Source organism: Hibiscus syriacus, unplaced genomic scaffold, assembly GCF_006381635.1.
Source record: "Hibiscus syriacus cultivar Baekdansim isolate YM2019G1 unplaced genomic scaffold, ASM638163v2 tig00110201_pilon, whole genome shotgun sequence".
Classification (NCBI taxonomy): domain Eukaryota; kingdom Viridiplantae; phylum Streptophyta; class Magnoliopsida; order Malvales; family Malvaceae; genus Hibiscus; species Hibiscus syriacus.
Window position 1 is genome coordinate 1,849,581 of NW_024062624.1, and position 23,251 is coordinate 1,872,831.

A 23,251-nucleotide genomic window follows, 5' to 3' on the forward strand; every position below is an offset into this window, starting at 1 on the left:
ATTACAAATTTATCCTTAAACTATTTTAGATTTACAAAAAAGTATATAACTAAAATTTTATATGAAGTTCAAGGGTTAAAATAAAATTTTACCCTTTTATTAAACTTTTTTTATATTTTTAATTTTGTAAAAAATTATATAAATTTTATGAATTTAAATTTTTTAAAGAAAATATATAAATATTTTCTAACTTATAATATTATACAAATATATAATAAAGAAAATTTGATTAAATATACATTCTAATAATCTTTTATTCCTTTAATCAAACACAATAATTCTATTTTTTTTGATAGATCTCGGGGGATGAGATGCATAATATAGTGGAACCGGATGTACGTAGATCCAAATATCAAAGATAATTGGATCCTTTGATGTCTTAACGGACCCGATATAGTTTACCCGTCTTCCCACGCAACGTTGTAGCTCATCTCTTCAAACTCCTAATCCTGCTGAATGTCTCAATCTTTATAACACCAAATCCGAAGCACAACTTTCCAACAAAGCCAAATCCCGTCTTCCCACGCAACGTTGTAGCTCATCTCTTCAAACTCCTAATCCTGCTGAATGTCTCAATCTTTATAACACCAAATCCGAAGCACAACTTTCCAACAAAGCCAAATCCTGCAGACTCCATGAGACGATGCTCGCGTAGAAAACAAATAATATAATTTTGCAAAATCGAAGCTAAAACTCGAATGCTCAATGGGGAACAAGATCGCTCGAACGACTCAAGTCTCGGCGACTGAGTATTACCTACACGACCTGCCGTCTTCGTACAATTTGGTGCTGAAGGAGGTTCTCGGCCGGGGCCGATTCTTCAAGTCGATCCTGTGTAAGCACGACGAAGGGCTCGTCCTCGTTAAGGTCTACTTCAAACGAGGCGATTCCATCGATCTCCGTGAGTACGAGCGCCGTCTAGTTCACATCAAAGAAATATTCCGGTCACTTGACCACCCCCATGTTTGGCCCTTCCAGGTCATCGGTTTTCGCTTAATTCTTCTCTTTTTATAAACAATCCTGGATTCTTAGTGTTTGATTTGAATTTAGCTTAGACCTGACTTAAATTCAATGATATAAAATTTTATTGCCGGACCTATCTACATAGCATTAATTCATGAGATTGAGATTATCCCATTGAAAGTTTTTTTTTTTAATTTTATATCCGGCGCTCTTCTGATTGTAATGGCTGGTTTTCGTACAGTTTTGGCAAGAAACAGATAAGGCAGCATATTTATTAAGGCAATATTTTTTCAATAATCTACATGATCGATTAAGTACTCGGCCCTTTTTGAGTCTCGTTGAAAAGAAGTGGTTAGCATTTCAGGTCTGTCTCCATTTCTTCCTCTTTGTATCTCACTCTTAGGTTTTGAAGAATTAAGTTGTCTCATATTTTCTATTTTCGTGGTGTTGTAGTTGCTTCTTGCAGCGAAGCAGTGCCATGAGAAGGGGATATGCCATGGTCAGTTAAGTTAGTTACAAAGGAATTTATTTCGTTTATATTGTGATTTAATGTGTATGATGTTTTTAATCGTTATACTTTCAAATTTGTTTTAGGTGATATTAAGTGTGAGAATGTGTTGGTTACCTCGTGGAACTGGGTTTATCTAGCTGATTTTGCCTCATTCAAGCCTACATATATTCCTTATGATGACCCTTCGGATTTCTCCTTTTTCTTTGACACTGGAGGAAGAAGGCTGTGTTATCTTGCACCGGAGGTTGATTCTAGTTTCACTTATGTTATTGCTGCATGTTTCTTTGTTTTGTTAGTTTCCTGTGATAGATGTTTCGATGAACAATCTCATGTTCTAATTGTATCGTACAAGAATGAATTGCCATCTAAATTACTGACATATGAGTTTTCGTATTTGCACCTTTCACTTTTGACTAGCAATTTGGGTCTATTCTTTTAGAAGTGAAACTGAACTCGAATTGATCTTCTGAAATTACTGCTCACAAACAACTAAGTTTGGATATATACTCTGATGCCAAAATAGCTCTATGGTTTATGAAACCTCTTAATGAGTATTTTCAATTATTCTTGCAGTTTACTTATATGTTACTCTGACTTAGGTATGAGTTTTGGACATGGGTATGTTTAACTTTCTCCAAGATTTCCATGTATTTGGAGGGTCCGCAAAGCATCATATTCCCATATCTATTTCGACTATGTGTTGAGCACAAGTGCTAGACACAGATACATCAAGAAAAATGAAGGGTTGGAGTAACATAGGTTTATTTGCACCCTTTAATTTTTTGTTCTAAACCTACATGTACAAGGAAGGTAGGTTTGATAATGGTTGACAGTTATGCAAAATTGGTGATTGCATTCGTTTCTGTTTATGTTGAGCTCAGAAAAAGAATTGATGCAATGTTTTGCCTGTTTATGTGGTTATTAGTTTGATTCAGGAAATGGTTTAGGGCCATCTCTCATAAAAGAACATTATTTTTCTTTTCCTCCCCAATGACTACATCTGTCTAGCTTAATTGATGATTGATCAATTAGGCAGTTCCTACTGATTTTGGTTCTATTTTGATATACATGTCTAGCTTAAGACATGATAATTACTACATGTGAATCACGTGTTGACGCGTCTGGTTTTTGACACATGTTTTGTAGTTTTAGTATTTTGTATAGCTGGGTAATCGTTTGGTTATAATATGTTAATTATATTGTGTTCACCTATACATAAAACATGTCTTGTTTAAGTTTCAGCACTACACTTGAAGAGAAATCATATTAAATTCTGTGTATGGCATGTGCTTCTATTTTTTAAATTATATTGGTCAATAAATTTCACGGAATATAATGATTATGTTTTCTTAGTTTCGATACTGATTTTCCCTATTTCTATGTAGAGATTTTATGAGCATGGAGGTGAAATGCAAGTTGCCCAAGATGCACCTTTGAAGCCATCTATGGACATCTTTGCTATTGGGTGAGCTTTCTGAATATAGTTTTTTTTTTGTGGAAACTACACTACTAAAATTGTTTTTCTTTTTCAAAGACATTCCAATCTCTTATCTGGAACCATATGTTACTAAATAAATGATTGGTGGGAGATTATTGCATTATAAACTACTGTACATTGTATATACCGCTTATTTGTACTTTTCATTCTAAAGATATTAGCTTACCAACTGATAAGATTGAACATGTTCTTAATGTTTTGAGTAGTATCGCCTAATGTTAAGTCCTCTAGTGAAGTAATGATTGCTGTGAAATTTTGTTTCTTCTAGGTTTCTAAGTCCTTTTGGTATAGTTTGATCTTTCATGAGGAAATAGTGGTTTCAATATACTTGTTTTTAACAAAATGTAACTTCCATATCATTTTTTGCTGACAATATCATAATATGCGCTTGCTATACAACTGTTTAGATGTGTAATTGCGGAGGTTTTCCTTGAGGGCCAGCCACTGTTTGAACTTTCTCAGCTTCTTGCGTATCGCAGAGGGCAATATGATCCTAGTCAACATCTTGAAAAGGTGATTATTTCTTTCCCTGCCTTTCTACTTGATGCATTTGCTATCCCTTTCCACTGATTTTTTCTTCATATTGAGTTTTATTTGATCTTATTGCTGCTATTTACTTGCCTGCACAAGACTACTATCAGTGCAATTCTTGTTAGTCGTAAGAAGTTATTCTCACTTTCTTCATGTTAAAATCAGTTCATGGTTTTCTAACAATTTGCTTTCCATGTGCAGATCCCAGATATTGGAGTACAAAAGATGATACTTCATATGATCCAGCTTGAACCAGAGTCTCGCCTCTCTGCCGAAAGTTATCTACAGAATTATGTAGCTGCTGTATTTCCTGGCTACTTCTCACCATTTCTGCATGGTTTTTATTGTTGCTGGAATCCTCTTCATTCTGATATGAGGGTAAACATGTTTTTAATCTAGCAATTGGAAAGTTCATCATTTTTGCATCTAATATATGCCCCTTCTCTGTAATTTCTATTGTAGATTGCAATGTGCCAGAGGGTTTTCCCCGAGATATTGAAGCAAATGATGAGTAAGAGGTCAAATGATGAGATGGGAGGGGGTCTTGGCAAGTTGCATACCTTAAGTGGTAAACAGACGCAAGATAGTGTTTCAAAACAACAGCCACAAGAGATTGTTGCAAAACAAAAGTTGAGCTCAACAAATCACTTGTTGAAAAAAAGAGAAAAGATGGATAATGGTTCTGTTAGGGATCGGTTCAAGCTTCCTGGCAACATTGATACTCTACTTGGTGATGTTGAACAGAGCAATCATTACCTTGGGGAGAATCCAACAGAAGGGGATACATCCAAAACCCAAGATTTTAAACAACACGGCATCCAATCTCCCGCCTTCCTTCATCAAAATATTTCTGATTTGTTTAGGAAAAAGGATCACCCTTTTCTGAAAAAGATTACAATGGATGATTTAAACTCATTGATGTCTGACTATGATAGTCAATCAGACACCTTCGGAATGCCTTTTCTGCCATTACCTGAAGATAGTATGACATGTGAAGGGATGGTTTTAATCGCCTCTTTGCTTTGCTCCTGCATACGTAATGTTAAGTTACCTCATTTGAGGAGAGGGGCTATACTTTTGCTGAAGACCTCTTCATTATACATTGATGATGAAGATCGCTTGCAGCGAGTCCTTCCATATGTAATTGCAATGCTTTCTGACCCAGCAGCAATTGTGCGGTGTGCTGCCCTTGAAACTTTGTGTGACATTCTACCCTTAGTTCGAGATTTTCCTCCAAGTGATGCAAAAATTTTCCCAGAGTACATCCTTCCAATGCTTTCCATGCTTCCTGATGATCCAGAGGAAAGCGTGAGAATTTGTTATGCAAGCAATATAGCTAAGCTGGCTCTAACGGCTTATGGATTCTTGATTCATTCAATAAGGCTTAGTGAGGCCGGGGTTCTTAATGAATTGAATTTGCCTTCGAAGTCATTAGCATCATCTGGTGAGTCATTTGGGCGTATTCAGAGGTCAAATAGTGATGCACAGCTAGGCCAATTAAGGAAGTCCATTGCAGAGGTAGTTCAGGAACTTGTAATGGGCCAAAAGCAAACTCCAAACATTAGAAGAGCACTCCTTCAGGACATTGGCAACTTATGCTGCTTTTTTGGCCAGAGACAGAGTAATGATTTTTTGTTGCCCTTACTCCCAGCTTTCTTGAATGATAGAGATGAGCAGCTAAGGGCAGTGTTCTATGGGCAAATTGTATTTGTCTGCTTCTTTGTGGGCCAACGAAGTGTGGAGGAATATCTTTTACCTTATATTGAGCAGGCTTTAGGTGATGCAATAGAGGCTGTTATAGTCAATGCACTGGATTGTTTAGCTGTTCTGTGCAAGAGTGGTTTCTTACGAAAAAGAATATTGCTTGAAATGATAGAACGTTCTTTTCCATTGTTATGTTTTCCTAGTCAATGGGTAAGGAGGTCGGTTGTCACTTTCCTCGCAGCTAGTAGTGAGTGCTTGGGTACTGTAGATTCTTATGTTTTCCTTGCTCCAGTTATACAACCTTTCCTACGTCGACAACCTGCATCTCTGGACTCTGAAAAAGCTCTTCTTTCTTGTTTAAAGCCACCTGTATCAAGGGAAGTATTTTATGAAGTCTTAGAAAATGCTAGGAGTTCAGACATGTTGGAGAGACAGAGAAAAATATGGTACAATTCATCAATGCAATCGAAACAATGGGAAATTGCTGATTTACTGAAGAGAGGGGCTGGGGAATTAGACTCAATGAAGTATTGGTCTGAGAAACAACAGTCTATTGGAGGTCATAGACCCATTGATAGTGCATTGCAGCAATCTGGGCTAACAGAAGTTGATGATGACGATACCAAGCTGAGAGTTCTTGGGGGTCATATACGAAATGCTTCTAGTGTAATTGACATGTGTGATCCATTATGCTCAGAGAAGCTACAGTTTTCAGGTTTAACATCTCCGCAGCTCAATGGTTTAAACAGTTTCATGTGTGATAAGTCTTCAGAAGGTATACCTTTGTACTCTTTTAGCATGGACAAGCGAGCTATGGTAGCTCCTCCAGCAGCTTCTGATACTCCTTTGCCTTGGACAGATCCAGTTAGTAAATCATTTAGCATGTCTAGTTCAGTTCCAGCACCTAAGCTTGTTTCAGGCTCTTTTGGTATCACTGGTGGTTCTAAACAATTCTACAGAGTTGTACATGAACCAGAAAGTCGTGAAAATGATCAAATAGCCTATGTTAATAGTAAATTTCAAGACATGGGATTATCTGGTACAGTGAAAGGAACTTCTGTCCCAATGGAAAATGCTTCTGCTTCAACTGATTTTACAGGACTACCCTCATTTGCTCGGTCTTCATCAATTCCAGATTCAGGTTGGAGACCTCGTGGAGTGTTGGTTGCACACCTGCAGGAGCACCGATCTGCTGTCAATGATATTGCAGTTTCAAATGATCACAGTTTCTTTGTGAGTGCATCTGATGATTCCACTGTCAAAGTGTGGGATTCAAGAAAGTTGGAGAAGGATATATCATTTAGGTCAAGGCTAACTTATCACTTGGAAGGAAGCCGAGCACTATGCACTGCAATGCTCCGAAGTTCTGCTCAAGTTGTTGTTGGAGCATGCGATGGAACAATTCATATGTTTTCTGTTGATCACGTCTCTAGAGGTCTTGGAAATGTTGTTGAAAAGTATTCAGGTATCGCTGATATAAAAAAGAAGGATGTGAAGGAAGGTGCAATACTTACCCTTCTGAACTACCCTGTAGATAACTGTGGCATTCAGACATTTATGTACAGCACCCAAAATTGTGGTATTCATCTTTGGGATACAAGATCAAGTTCAAATGCATGGACATTAAAAGCAGTTCCAGAGGAAGGTTATATATCGTGTCTTGTTGCAGGCCCTTGCGGGAACTGGTTTGTTTCAGGGTCTTCTAGGGGTGTGCTTACCCTTTGGGATTTGAGGTTCCGTATTCCTGTGAACTCATGGCAGTATTCTCTTGTATGCCCTGTAGAAAAGATGTGTCTCTTTATTCCTCCTTCGAGTGTCTCAGTTTCTACAACTGCAAGGCCGCTTATTTATGTGGCTGCTGGCTGCAATGAAGTTTCACTTTGGAATGCAGAGAATGGGAGCTGTCACCAGGTAAAGAGGCACTTGCTTCTATTAATCAGACGTAGTGTATGCATGATTGAAATAAAGAATTTTGGTATTTGAGAAAATAATTAGAAAATTTTAGCAATAGCCTTGTATTAAAACTGTGCTTGGTAGGAGAAAACATTTGGAGACTTAAAAGGGGCCGATGGTAAAAAAGGAAAGAGAGGATTTTATCATGCTTTGTAGGACAGAAAAGTGAGGGTCCTTCCAAATTGCACAGGGGAGAATGGAAGAGATGTTGTTCTAGCTATATATTTTGAAAAAAATTGTTAGAGATTAATTTACAACTGAAACTAATTGAGGGATATAAAATCCTGGATTTGTTTCTCTATAATAAGAGCTAGTTTTTGTTTCTATCTTTCATTGTGATTGAATTTCTTTTCCTCCCAACTTCTATCCCCAGGTATTTAGGGCTGCAAATTATGACACTGATGCAGAAATGTCTGATTTACCATGGGCCTTGGCAAAGCCATCCACTAAAAGAAGCTCTAAATCTGATCCAAGGAGGAATGCAAATCCAAAGTATCGAGTGGATGAACTAAATGAACCTCCACCACGTCTTCCGGGTATCCGTGCATTACTTCCTTTACCTGGTGGTGATCTATTGACTGGAGGCACTGACTTAAGGATTCGCCGCTGGGACCATTGCAGGTTTTTATTGAATTCCTTTTTTATCCCTTTTCAGTGATCTTATGGAATTTTTTTTGCATTATTTACGTTATTCCCATTGCAGCCCTGATAGAAGTTACTGTATTTGTGGCCCAAATTTTAAGGGAGTTGGAAATGATGATTTCTATGAAGCAAGATCAAGTTTTGGGGCACAAGTTGTACAGGTATCATCTGATGATAGATTTACGTGAAACCTCATTCTTGTGTTTTATGTTTCAGAAATTTATTGGATTACCATGTATTATCGTTTTCACTTTTCACTCATTTTCTATCATGCTTTTTTGTGCAAATTCTCTCAACTACCTTTTCACTAGAACGCAAGTGTGCCTTCTGGAAGTGTTGCTTTACGCTCTGCTGCTTCTAATATTTATGTTTTGTTTTCTTGGGCAAACAGGAGACTAAGAGACGACCTCTAACAACAAAGTTGACAGCAAAAGCAGTTCTTGCTGCTGCTGCTACTGATTCTGCGGGATGCCACCACGATTCGGTCCTCTCTTTGGCTTCTGTGAAATTGAACCAGAGACACTTGATATCAAGCAGTAGAGATGGAGCTATTAAGGTTTGGAAGTGAATAACCCAAAAGCTTGAGTGCTTTAATACACATATTTAGTTACAGTAGTAAAATTGTACATGGTGAAATTGTACATTCAGATTCAGATCTTAAATTCTGCAGCCTAACCATTTACCTCCTTTGGATCGTATTATTGTACAGTTCGTACGCTTGTAGGTTTACGTAGGATGTTTCTTAATTATTATTATTATTAATACAATCCCTTATTTATCAATGAAAGGGAGAAAACAGAACTTGTATCTCCGTACAGTTTCTTGCATTTATGTGCAAAGTTCATTGATATTAAATCCGAACCCTTTTTATGTCCAATCTACATTTTCTTTTGCATTAGTTCTATTTGTTTGTAGTTATTAAATTAATGCTCTCTTGATATGCTCTGATTAAACAGTGTTATGGTTGCAAACAATGAGATCTCTGAATCCGCAGCACTTGGCATTGTTTTATCCAGTTCAAATGCATAGGAGTGATGATCTTTCAGATCTGATTAAACAGTATTATGGGTTTTGAGTCATTCCTGATGGTAAAACATAAAAAGGCTTAATACAAAAATAAGTAACTAAATTTTGCCTCGAAAAACATTTTAGTTCTTTAAGAATTTTTTTGTTAAAAATACGTTTTCAGCGGAGATTTTTAGGTGTTTGGACCGTAACATTCGTTAAATTTATCCGTTAAGAGCCACGTGTCAAGTTCTGATAATTTTGAGAATTTATTTAAAAAATATTTTTTATTAAAAAAGGAAATAACCCACCCGTGCTTCTCCTCCTTTCCCCTACCCTATTCCCTCCTTCCATAGTCACCAACCGGCCAGCCGTGACCGTCACTGCCGCCTTCATCAGCACCGGCGTCGACTCTCGAGCAAACCTAAGTTGACCTTTCGTTATAAACTGCCATCATTTTCCATGGAGAAATGTTCAAAGGTTCGTCGGGTTTTAAACATCCGTTGTTGTTTCTCATCAATTCCGATCGATCCCGACGTTTATAAGCCATGCCTCCGCCACCATTTGAATCACCGTGTAATTGTGATCAAAACCCAAATGGTCGGCGACGATGCTGGTCGGAGATGATCGGCGACGGTTGGTAATGGGGTTAAAATGATATATTTTAGTTTTTTAGAGTTTTTTTATAAATTCATTAAAATATTGGGTTTTTTAAAAATAAATTAAGCTTTTTTTTTATTTTTTAAAAATAATATTTTTATTATTAAAAATTTTAGAAATTAAAAAATATAACGGTAGACACTTAAAAGTATAATTGAAAAAACGTTAAAAACCTTTATTTAACAAAAAATTCTATTAAAACATTTGTCAAAGCAAAATTTAGACACTTAATTTTGTATTAAGCCAAAATAAAAATTACCGGCAATCATTTCAGATTCTACCGTCTTCATCGGAGTACCGGTTGTTCTATTATCTCATGTCATAACGCTTATGGTATTGTTTTTTTATCGACCTGGTGCGAGGAGAGAATGAATAATTTCTTTCAGTGCAGTGAATGGAGAATGCCTACTTGGTTTGGCATTTATTGTTCATATAGTTGTTTACATTAGTCTAAATTAATGCATTTATGTATGCCTTGAATAACATATTGGAAACTTTCTGCTATTTATTCTATATCTTCACAGGTTATCTGCAGGCAGGATAATCTGTATGTTCAGTTTTAATTTAGACATGTAAATTATAGGTTAGCTAGTGCTTACCGTACAAGGATCACCAATCCTTTTTCCCCTGCAGCACCTGCGTTGCATTCATCGAAATGTGTCTGTATATCGCTTTACTCCCATGCTAAATAAACTTATATCTGATCCGATAAGGATAATTTCTTGTATAAAATTTGGGTTTTTGAGTTGAATCAATTTTGAATTTAAGACAACTCATTCTTTGGGATAATTGTGAAAAATAACATTTAATGCATTTATATATTATTAGGTTTATATATATAGTATATAAAATATTAAAATTTATTTTGATTTTATGTTATTAAATTAAATAAATGTTTTATTTCATTGTTTTTTGTTTTGATAAATTATGTGAAAAACTAAAATTTAAATTATATCAGACTGGAATCGAAGTTTTAAATAAAACTGTCAGGTTGAACAAAAAATATTTTTTAAATTTATATTATATGAAAATCAATTACTATTATTATTAAATAAAAATTGAGTCAAAATTTATAATTAGGGTATAAAAATAAAATAAAGAATCTACTCCGAACCCGGCCGTTGTCATCCTTACCCATACATTTCAAAGTGTAGAGATAAGTCGGTGGTTGTTTCAAACATGGAGGCATGGAGCTTAAATAAGTTTCTGTCACATCGTGTGACGAATCTTACCGCCTATGTTTTCGTGAGTTTGTAGTAGGAACCTAAGCCTAATCAGGCAAATTCGCCCTCAAAATAATGGAATTGTGCTATAAGGTTACCCATACCACAAAAGGCCAAACCCTGTCCCTTTTTTCATATCAAAGAAGTACACGGCTTGCGACTAGCCTTTGATCTTAGGTGTAAAATTCAATGGAGAAATCATTTTCAAGGGTGAAAAAAAAAACACAAAAGGCTCGTGTCATTGGGCGTAGGGCAGGTAGGTAGCGTTTATTTTTCAGGCCAAGCTCTGAGTGGAGGAGATTCCTAAAGTTTCGGCTCCTTTTTCTGGAAAAAAATTCCGGCCATATGCTCTGCCACAGCACTGACAAGTGTTTACCTGACTTAATCCTCTAACCCTAAACTAAACCCATCACAAAGTTTTGAATCGATGCTGCAAGCCAAATGGTGTCTCCCTCTCTTTGTCTCCTAAACTCATTTGTCAAATCAAAAATTAATCATTTTTATCTTCACAATCTAAAACTCCTCCCTTCTCCGATCATAATTTCATTCTATTATTTTATTTTTCATCTATTAATTAAAAGTTCTACATCTCAAAAATAAATGGTCGCTTTTAATTTTGTTAAACTTTTGGTAACCAAGAAAAAAGATTATATTTTATAATCTCTAAATTTATATATAATACTTTTTTAAATATGATAATGTACTTTTTTTGGATAAGTAAATTATATTTCATCCAAAAGAAACAGCATTAGCTGCTACAAACAACCTGCCTCAACCTAGACCAGTCTCAATTTGTGTACAAGTATCCATTGCCATTATCAACTTGAGTGTACTAAGGCTATACATTTTGGTTTTCACCGCTACCTTAATTCTATTTACAATTACCTCACTAGTGCTTGAAAGACCTCGAAACTGCATGTGGTTGCGTTCTTCCCAAATATAATAAAGGAACCCGATCCAAGCAAGCTTAAGGATCCGACTGCGAAGGGTTTTGCCCTTCAAGTTCTCGATCAACCAATTAAGGCGCTGATCCCAACTGAAATCCACACAGCGAATCCCACACAGCCGTAGAACAACACTCCAAACATCCTTAGCATAAGGGCAGTCAGCAAATAGATGATCACGTGATTCCCTGCCATAACCACATACCATACATACATCATCAATATCCAAACCAAAATGAACAAGCCTATCCTTAGTTGGCAGCCTATCGAGGGTAACCATCCACGCGATAAGGGAAAAATTTAGAATATGAGAAGGGAACCAAATAATCTTGTGCCAACTCACATTCTCTTTGCTAATTCGAATACTATCCCATATCCATTTACCATTGATTTGGCTCAAATCGGTACCAGGAACAAAGAATCTCCTCACATCATCTCGAAGTCTCAGTAGTTTGCTTAAAAACCAGTTGTACTGAGGCTTACTAACAACCTCCCAATAACTTTCTGATTTAAGACAGTAAGCCTTTATCCAAGCTATCCACAATGAACTAGCATTAGTTAGGATATTCCTAATTAGCATCAGGCAACACGATTTACTCCATAGAGCAAGGTCCCTGAGTCCCAGCCCACCCTCAGACTTCAAGGAGCAAATCTGACTCCAGCCTACTCGGGCTCCTCTAGCCGGAGAGTCACACCATTTCCAAAAAAAATGAATGCAAAGTCTCTCCACTTCCTTAATAATCCCTTTAGGAATGATAAGCTGCCTACACAAAAAATTAAAGATGTTGAATAGAACATATTTGACTAACTGCAATCTTCCTCCAAAACTAAGTTTTTTGCTGGACCATTGCCTCAATTTGTCCTTAATTCTTTCCAACAGAGCAGTGCAGTCTTTACCAGTGAGCTTGCGGGTAACTAGGGGAACCCCTAGATACCTAACAGGGAGCTGAGCCATTCTAAACCCAGTGGCTAGCCGGATCTGATCGAGGGTAGTTTGATTCAAGCCACTAGCAAAGAACTCAGTTTTCGAGACATTCAACTTAAGTCCTGAAAGCTCATAAAAGTTTTCTAAAGTACTTTGAACACCAAGCACAGACTCAAGGGACCCATGATAGAAAACTAGAAGGTCATCCGCAAAGCAAAGATGGGTTAATTGAATTCTTTTACATTTTGGGTGAAAACGAAAGATTCCCTTCATGGCTGCAGCATTCAAAAGAGATGACAAAACATTTATCACCATGACAAATAAGTAGGGTGATAAGGGATCACCCTGCCTAACCCCCTTTACACCCTTAAAAAACCCCACCAGGCTGTCATTCAGTGAAACAGAATACATGGGTGTAGTAATGCATGCTCTAATCCAATTGCAGAATTTATCAGGAAGTCCCAAGGCTCCAAGAACATACATCAAAAATTCCCAATTGACAGAATCAAATGCCTTCTGGAGATCTATTTTGATAGCACATCTAGGAGATAAACTCTTCCTAGAGTAACCTTTAACCACTTCCTGTGCTAATAGAGTGTTATCCAATATATTCCTACCCTTGACAAAAGCTGTCTGATTGAGGGAAATCATACCAGGGAAGTATGGAATAAGTCTGTTTACAAGAATCCTGGTTATAGTTTTGTAGACCACTGAACAATAAGATATGGGTCTAAAATCTTTTGTCAAGCAAGCATTTAAAGACTTAGGGATCAACACCAAAGTTATAGAATTAAAAGCAGGCAGCAAGCAAAAAGTATGAAAAAAGTGCCTAACAGCAGAAATAAAGTCATTACCAACAATTTCCCAAGCAACCTTAAAGAAACCAGATGTAAAACCATCTAGACTAGGGCTTTTATCCTTCCCCTGTCTGAATAATGCCTCCTTAATCTCTAGATCACTCACCTCCTTGGTAAGAACAGAATCTGCTCCCTCAGGCAGAGAATACCCCAATAAATCCTTCAAAATCTCAGTAGAGCAACCCTTGACCATAGGATCGCTGGAGCCAATAAGATTAGTGAAAAAATTCAATAACTCAGCAGCCATTCCTTCAAAGGAATCGTGTCTTAGCCCATCCTCACCTACGATGATCCTGATAGTATTTCTTTTCTTATTGGCATGAGTTCTTTGATGAAAAAAACTGGTATTTAAATCACCCTCTCTCAGCCAATGTGCTTTCGCCTTTTGTTTATAAAAATCAGATTCTTCCAGTTCTAAATCCATTAATTCAGCATGAATCCTCTTCTCATCACCAATCCTCCTCTGATCATGGTTAGCCAGATTAAAAATCTGGATCTGTTCTAATTCGGCCCTTTTGTTGGTAACCCTACCCGAGATATCAGAAAAATACTCCTTATTGAAATTCTTTAGGATAGGTTTGAGCCTTCTCAACTTTAGGAACAGACTATCCATGGCATTATCACCACAAGAACCCTGTCAAGAATCTCTAACAGTGGCCAAGAATAGCTTATGGCCAGCCCAACAATTAAAAAATTTAAAAGGTCGAGGCCTCTTGGTCAAACCTCCTTTACGAGTCCACAATAACTTGAGACAATGGTCTGAAACTCCCTGAGCAGCAAATTCAGCAAAAGATTCTAGATAATCAAACAACCACTGATTGTTAACTAAGATCCTATCCAATCTACGCGCTAAATAGGAATCTTCGTGTTTATTGGACCATGTGAATAAAGGACCAAGAAACAGATGATCCATGAGGTCAAGACTCTCCAAGCAGTCTTGAAAATCTTTCATGTCTGAGGTGCAATGAATACCCATGACATCAAAGTCAGAGCTCTCCTCTGCTTTGGCTATGATGTTGAAATCCACTCCAAGGATCCAAGAGGAGGAACCAATATCATTTCTAACAGAATTTAAGTGGTCCCAAAGTCCTCTTCTAGCAGCTCCACTATTGTTACCATAGACAGCAGTTATAAATGTCGTATGCCCATCAATTGTCCCCCAAATAGTAATAGCTTGGTCATGTTTTCTCAGTATAGAAAAAAACAAATGCTTCATCCAAAAAATCCACAGTTGACCCTCATCAATAAAGTCATAATTTTCAGCAAAATGCCAATCAACAGACAATGTAGAGCAGAAACTATCAGCATTGTCCCTCCTAATATAAGACTCCATCAAACAAATAACGTCCACACCATATTTATCTAATCTTCTAAACACTTTCAGTTATTTAAGGGAGTTGTTAAACCCCCTAACATTCCAAAATCCTATTATCATTAAGAAGGGATGGAATGCACAGCACCACCAGTACCCAAATTCACCATAGCACTCTTGGCTTTCTCAAAATGGTCTTTCTTTTTCGACTTTATTTCATTAAGCAACACAACCACCCCCAAGGAAGTAACTCTAGCTTTTCTAGGACCTTCAGCCACACCTTCAGTTTTACTAGAAGAGCCAACAATCTCCTTCTTCCTACCTTTCGTCTTTCTCTTAAAAGAGTCTTGAAGCGAACGAAAATCCCCATGGTGAACATCATGTGAAGGATCATTAACAGGAACAATCTCAGTCATATGAGGTTCTGATTTATTTTGGAGAACAATACCAGCTAGAGAAAGCTTAGCAGGGTCCTCTAACTCCACATTTACCCCACAACCCTCCTGCAAGTCTTTAACTGATAACTCAATTGCGGTACCAACCTGCAGATCCATGTTTTGCACAATTTCAGTAGCCTTATGAATGTTGGCAGAATGAGGCTCAGAGCTATTGATGGCTACTTTAGAAATATTGGAATTTTTAGGTAACACCTCAGAAGCAGACGCAATTGCTGCAATAACATCCTTGCTACTATTACCCAAAGAAGACATATCATTTTTTCCTCCAAACCTGAATCTCCTTAGGCTTCTGCAAAGACTGTTTAGCCACAGTACATGATTGAGCATGGTGACCAAAAGAGTTACATTCTGTACAGCTTTTAGGCAACCAAGGCACGGAGACTTAAATAAACACAGATGACCCATCTTTTAAAACTACATGAATAGTGTCAGGTATAATACTACCAGCTTCTATCTCAACGCAAACCTTTGCAAACTCAAGCCTCAGCTTAGAAGCTGTTATGGTGTCCATATACAGAGGCCTACCAATGGCACTAGCTATGTAACTTAAACCCTTCTGAGAGTAAAGCTCTAATGGAACCCGATAGAGCTGCACCCAGATTGGCATGCAGGTTAGATCGAAGCTCAATTTTTGCGACCCAGGTAGCCATTTCCTCAAAAATAATGGCTTATTCTGGACGTGCCAAGGACCATTGTCCAGAACCCATTCCTTCAACTCACAATCAAGGAATGAAAAAACAAAGAGATTAGGGCCGGCTAAACTAACCATCACTTGCGAGGAATTGCCCCAAATCGTCTCGATGATACGCTGCATAGATCCAAAACTTGGAGCAGGACCGATAAATTGACCAATCAAAGCGTTGTTCCAATCCGCAATTCCTTCATCAATCACCTCAGGCGGAGGAATTATAGTGGACACACCGTCTCGAAGCTCCGGGGGAAAGAAATCGAGAGATTGCTCCTTCGAGCCCACGAATAGCTTCTTCCAACCCAGACTCATAGACTCCGAATCCATGCGAAAAAAACAAGATTAACGAAAACAGAAAAACAACAAGAAGCAAAAACAAGCGAAAATCAGCAACGAGGGAGGGGAAATCCTGAGATAACATTAGGCCTGCTAACGTGCGCCCAAAGAGTCCTCATCCTGAGAGTTTTTATGATGATATTGTAATTATGAGATAGTATTTATTTAAAATTATTTAATACATTTAAAAAAAACATAATCTTAACAATATTAAGATATAATGTTTCATAAAATATACTTCTTCTATCTCACTGATTTTGTCATAATTAGATATAAAATTTTAATAAGTCATATCATATCACATAAATGTATTTAATAAGTCATAACATAATCTTAAAAAAATTAAGGTTTTGGTGTTTTTAAGAAAACTGAATGATACAACAAGAGGTACGAATGCTAGTCTTTGTTTTTTTAACATAAAATATTAAATTTTACTTTTTATATAATTGTAGCCCTTAAACCTGGCTTAGAAATTACAACCTAATCACGATGACTATGTTGTTCAAAGAAATGTATCTGATAAATTATTTTAAAAATATTTATTAAATATAAAATATTAGAAATAAACTCATACCCAATTAAAGAATGTTAAAAATAAATATTTAATCTCATGTAGTATAAAATCAATATGTCTCATGCAATATAAAATCTATTCTCACTGGATTGACTCAGTGTGTGCAATTATTGATGTAACTATTACTAATAATTACAAATCCAGTAGAGATAAAACTCCAAAAGGCATTGATTGAAGTGCTTTCTCATTTAATTAACTTTAGTACTCTCCTACCACACTAATTTACGAACCTTTTCTTTGGTTAATGATTATTTTCTGAGCTACACTTGCAAGTAAAACAATCATAAATATTGTTGTAGCATGGGAAATCGGATAATATTTAAAAATTCGAATGTACATTTTCAACGTGAGAAATAATTAATTTTATAGGTTTAGTTTAATTAATTATTAAAATTTATTTAAAATAATATTTAATAATTTAAATATTAGCGTTCACAACTACAGTTATTTCTTTAATTTTTCTGAAATTAACTGGAGAGGCCGTTGCCATTGAACTAGCGACGGGAGAAAAAATCAAAGCTATCTCACATATCAAAAGCAAACAGAGAAGAGAAGAAGAGCAAATAGTTTCAAAATGAAATAATAAAAGAAAGGAACAATGTACTGTAAACGGCAATAATGTGGAACACCAATATTTTCAAAATTGAAATCATCCCACAGAACCACTGTATTTTCAAATATAAAACGCTTTTAAGAAAAAGTATTATATAATTGAGGTTTTAAGAATTTTTAAATCCTAAAATATCTGAATATTACGTTTGGGTTTTCAGTTCAAGTTTTATTATAATTTAATGTAAATATCATGTTTATATTGTACATTGTTATAATTATTTATACATATTTGCGACTAAATTTGTAATTTAGAAAAAAAATCTAAAGTTGTTATTATTTTTGATCTTTTCCAAGCTGAAACCAATTTTTATCTATTCATGTCAGATTAATTTAGTATGAAAAGTAAAAATATATATATATAAAAGAACAATGGACAAAGACAAATAGAATTTAAGATATATTAAATCATCTCTAGACTAACACGATTTTATGAAAATCGTATTTTATTGAAGAAATAAAATTAAATTATGAAAATCGTTGATAGTTATCAAAGTCAAAAAATTTATTCAAAACAATATTTTTTATGCCACTATATTTTTTCACTGCAATAAAAAATAATTTAACAAAATCGTAAAGATAATTTATCAAATACTGTAATTTTATCATATTTTCATAAATAATTTATTTATATCTCTATTGTTTATTTTTTTTTTCATAATATTTCACTAAATAAGCTCACATTCATTAGATTGAAGAAAATGTATTTTTCTCCACATTCATTGGACTCAAGAAAATAAAAAACCGTACATCAAATCAATCAGATTGTTCAAATTCTGTCCCCTTATTCTTCAGGGTATCATCAAAGTTTTAACTTTAATTATATATATATATATATATATATATATATATATATATATATATATATATATGTGTGTGTAAACCATTAATTACATGCGACACTCAGCTTAATACGTCAAAGCCGATGTTACGTATAGATCTCGAGTCCGATCAAATTATGTCGATGTATATACGTTATTAATCAATTAAAAAATTATAATAAAATATTATTTTATAATCATTTAAATTATTAAAAAAAAATAATCTCAGAGACAAAAAATGTCTTATAATATACGATTTTAACCAACTTTTTTTGGATTTGCCAAAATGACCAACTAAATCGCAATACGATCGATAATTCGCAACGCGATCTCCGGTATCGCAAATCAGTTTCCAGATTCGCAACGCGAACTTCTACTATCGCATTGCGATTTACATATTCGCATTGCGATAATCCAAGTTCGCGTTGCGATAGTTGAAGTTCGCGTTGCGATTTTCCAAATTCGTTGCGATAGTCGAAGTTCGCGTTGCGATTTATTCCAAATTCGTTGCGATAGTCGAAGTTCGCGTTGCGATTTATTCAAAGTTCGTTGCGATAGTCGAAGTTCGCATTGCGATTTATTCCAAATTCGTTGCGATAGTCGAAGTTCGCTTTGCGATTTATTCCAAGTTCGTTGCGATAGTCGAAGTTCGCGTTGCGATTTATTCCAAGTTCGTTGCGATAGTCCAAAATCGCAATGACTGGTGGTATTGCATTTGTTTCTTAAGAATTTTCTCTAAAAAGATAATATTCGCGCGGACGTGTCAAAGACACGTATTACCACGACCACGACCACGCGATTTTGGACAAATGCAACGCGATTTTAGACAAATGCAATACCACCAGTCGTTGCGATTTTGGACTATCGCAACGAATTTGGAATAAATCGCAACACGAATTTGGAAAATCGTAACACGAATTTGGAAAATCGCAACGCGAACTTCGACTATCGCAACGAATTTGAAAAATCGCAATGCGAACTTCGACTATCGCAACGAATTTGGAAAATCGCAACGCGAACTTTGACTATCGCAACGCGAACTTCGACTATCGCAACGCGAACTTGGACTATCGCAACGAATATGTAAATCGCATTGCGATAGTCCAAGTTCGCGTTGCGAATCTAGAAACTGATTTGCCATACTGGAGATCGCGTTGCAAATTATCGATCGTATTGCGATTTAGTTAGTCATTTTGGCAAATCCAAAAATAATTGATTAAAATCGTATATTATAATGTATTTTTTGTCAGTGAGATTATTTTCTCTAAAAAAAAATTGTCCAGAAGAGATAAGAGTTCACATTTGGAATATCATTTCATTGACAAGAAATAACACAAATTCCTTCGCATATAACATTGACATCTGAATTACATCATATAAATTCTACACATAATCTCTAACTTGTTTATCATAAATCACCACCTTCTGGTCTGCAAATGGTTCCTCTCGTAATCTCTACCGAATTCAAAGGATCTATCAAGCTTCCCCATAACTGCATTCTTAAAACTAATAGCTTCTTGAGCTCGTGAGCACGATCTCTGCATCCTAACCCCACTTAAACTACACCTCGATTCCATCATTTCATTCAGTGTAACCCGTTTCTTTGGCCCTGAATCTGGTCTTTGTTTCGGAGCACTATGAGACCTCAACTTTGCCTTGAAAGATTGCGTGTTCGCCATATAATTTGGAAAATCCTCGCAGTGCCTGAAAAAGTTGTTGCCGCACGCACTCTTGGCCGGTGTAATCGGGGCATTGTACATACAAGGATTGGTAATCCGAGGCGTGCTGTGTGCCGTAGAGAATCTGCATTCATCTCCGGTTAATCCCCAATCGGTGTCGGGAAAATGACGGCTATCCGGTATCGATAAACGGGCCGGAAATCGAGGAGAAGGAAGCGGCAGCGTTTGGTAAGGAGGGTCATCAATGAAATCCGAAAAATAAGTGTTGGTTCTCCGAGATCTTGATTTAGGCCTGCCTGTATCGACCTCCACGATTTTGGGACTTTCATCAATGTTAATTGCAGTGTCGAGTGAAGCTGACAGTCTTCTGCTATGATTCGAAACTGTGTGTTCACTTCTAGTATCATCAAATCTCTCCTACAAGATGGGTGTTTTGTTTTTTTACGATTTCAGAAATTATAAGGCTAAATGAGAGTCAAAATACATAAGAATTATCAAATTAAAAGGAATGATAATTGTTTACCATGGGTTTTCGTGCTTGGATGTCAAATCTAATGGCGTCGTTGTTGATGATACCACGAGCTCTCTGGGATTTAATGGTAGCTTGTGCTCTCATCAATGCCTGCATGCTATGAAGAGTGGCTGAAGCTTCTTTTCTCACAAAATATCCTCTAACAAGTGCCTGTATTTTCACTAATCCTTTCAAAGCTCGTAGTGCTTTTCGAGCCTGTTTTTGAACCCAAAATCCAAACTTTTAAAATAAAACTATTCTTTAAATCAATGGGAAAAAATACTATTTTTAAATTTTTACTTACCAGATATCCTCTGAAAACTGTTTGAATCTTGACGGCAGCCCACCTCTGATGTACACCGCCGAACATGGTGCCTCTACCATGACTTGTCAGCCTCACCACCGCCACTGCAGCCTGTGCAGCGGCTACTGCTGCATCCGCGGCGGCTGCAGTGGCGGTGGCTACCGCAATGGCATGCTTGTTCTGCGCCTTCTCTGTTTCATCGTAGCATGATCTTAGCCACGCGACCTTGGCAGGTGATATTGTTGTGGGGCTGCTTGAATCTCGCCCAGAATGACCAGAGGTACACTTTCTCTTATCTTTCCCTTCACTGGGTTTCAAGTTATCTTTGCTGTTCTTCATCCCAAACAAGCTCTTCAGCCACCTCGAAGCCCTCCCCATCTTGTTTCCTCCAGGAACCGTAAACCTTGGAGAGTAAGATTGTAAAAGAAAGTTCAAAAGAGGGTTTTAATTTAAAAGTGAAATCTAAAAATACCCCATTTTATATAAAAACTGATAAAGCTCACAATCACAGGAGCTTTTTTCCAAGTTGCAAAAAGTGGTGAATATCTCTCTCTCTCTTTATCGGTGGATTAATTTAATTTAAATAATGTACAAATATATTAAAAAAATTGTTTTTAATTTAGTTTATTTATAATTTTAAATATTATACTAACGATATTCACTAGTACGAATTGAATTAAATCTAATTTATATAAATTTTATTTTTTTCAAAGTAACTGCGAAAAGAACAAAAAGAAATAAGTTTGATTATTTTGATGAAGTGTGTTTGAAATTCAAAATAAGGTTATTGGAAAGGGAATAAAAAAGACATGTGTGCTCGTGAGAAACAGCAATAGATGACAAAAGCATGGCGCTGAAAGATTCAGGCTGTCTTGAAAAAAAAGTATATTATTATTATTATTATTATTATTATTATTATTGTTGTTGTGTGATCAATAAGAAGTTTAAAAGGGAGTTACAGAGTGCAGTAAAGCCCCACAAACAGAAAAGACTATAATAATATATTAGGAAAAGAGGATATATATGTTTAAAATAAAATAATCACAGCTGCTGGGAGTTTGAGGCTTTGGTGATAGAAGGGGAATTATTCTCCTTCAAGATTTTAAGCTCGAATAATTTTGTTCCTAATGTATGTTATCATTAGTTTAATTTTTTTGAATAAATCTTATATTATAATCACTTTAAATTATTAAAAAATATTATAATCACTTTAAATTATTAAAAAATATAACAACAAATATGTTAAAGAGATTCCAGTACAATCGATAAAATTTTAGTTGAAATCTCATTATACATAAATTATCTTTAAATTTTTAATTTTAGTTGCTTTTAATTTAATCTTATAATCTAAAAGTTAATATAAATATATCAGAAAATTATATAACATATTTTATCATAGCAAAATTGATATATATATATATATATATATTGAATAATTATTACAGTAGGTAAACAAAAACATGTAATAGTATGAGTATAAAATTTTAAGGTTTTGAGAATCTCTATTTTCGGTCTGTACTGTAATTAGGTTTAAGTGTAAAATTAGAGAATACTCTAAGAAACTGAGAAGTATAATTAGCATTTATAATTTCTACTTTTATCTATTCATACCAATTACAAAATGTGATGGGTAGCATGAACCCCAACGACATTGGTGATAAAAGAATTGTTATTATTTTAGGTTCCAGTTTTGAGCATCGACAATGCCTGAGTTACGAGTGATCAATTTTAAATATTTAAAATACTTTTTCATCAAAGTAGGTATCAATTTTTTTCCTTCTAATTTCAATACTAAATTTAAAAAAATGATCAAATTTAGGTAGGGATTTGTATTAATAAGCCACAACAACAAAATAGACTTTTAGCAGTTTTTTTAGTCTTAGCAATGTTTTTAAACGCCACTAAAAGTCCTACCGGCAATAGTAAAAGTGCTGCAAAAAAGGCCGGTGAAAACAGCGACACAAAAGTTAACAGTGTTTTTTAGCATAAAACGCCGTAAATGTCATTTTATATAGCGGCATTTTTCTCCCAAACTCCTCAAAATATCATGTTATACAGTGGCTTTTTATCTCAAACGTCACAAAAGGTTATGTTATATAGTGGCGTTTTTATCCCAAACGCCTCAAAAGATCATGTTATATAGTGTCGTTTTCACTACAACGCCGCAATTGATTAGATATATGGTGGCATTTTTTATTGACAAATGCCACTATAGAATTAAAAAAAATTGAACATGGTTATGGAAATAAAAAAAAATATATCAACTATACCTGGCCTGAGAAAGAATCAGAGTTGAGAGAAGAGAAAAAATGAGTTGAAGGAGAGCCACCATTACCGTTCGCGAACGTCAAAACTAAAATTAGGGGTGACCTAGCTTTACCCACAATAAATCGAATATGATTATGGAAATAAAAAAGTAAAAATTTCAACTATACCTGGCCTGAGAAAGAATCAGGGTTGATAGAAGAAAAAAAGAAGCTAGAAGAACGTTGAAGGAGAGCGCCCCCATTGACGTTCGTAGCTTTGTCGATAAAAAACATAAA

General features: G+C 35.7%; 2 protein-coding genes across 2 annotated transcripts; one reads left to right on the plus strand and one right to left on the minus strand.

Moving 5' to 3' along the window:
- Nucleotides 1–588: 588 nt before the first annotated feature.
- Nucleotides 589–8,603, plus strand: LOC120218821 (serine/threonine-protein kinase VPS15-like). Its single transcript, XM_039215720.1, has 11 exons — nucleotides 589–978; nucleotides 1,205–1,327; nucleotides 1,417–1,462; nucleotides 1,558–1,718; nucleotides 2,860–2,939; nucleotides 3,380–3,485; nucleotides 3,705–3,881; nucleotides 3,966–7,118; nucleotides 7,534–7,781; nucleotides 7,864–7,963; nucleotides 8,194–8,603. Exons 1-11 carry the CDS (start codon nucleotides 706–708, stop codon nucleotides 8,368–8,370), a joined length of 4,644 nt encoding a protein of 1,547 aa, XP_039071651.1. The 5' UTR covers nucleotides 589–705; the 3' UTR covers nucleotides 8,371–8,603.
- Nucleotides 8,604–19,622: 11,019 nt separating this feature from the next.
- Nucleotides 19,623–21,128, minus strand: LOC120218822 (protein IQ-DOMAIN 14-like). Its single transcript, XM_039215721.1, has 3 exons — nucleotides 20,709–21,128; nucleotides 20,417–20,620; nucleotides 19,623–20,310 (listed from the first exon to the last, which is right to left on the minus strand). The coding sequence occupies exons 1-3, from the start codon at nucleotides 21,084–21,086 to the stop codon at nucleotides 19,630–19,632; spliced, it is 1,263 nt and encodes a 420-aa protein (XP_039071652.1). The 5' UTR covers nucleotides 21,087–21,128; the 3' UTR covers nucleotides 19,623–19,629.
- Between the last annotated feature and the right edge of the window lie 2,123 nt (nucleotides 21,129–23,251).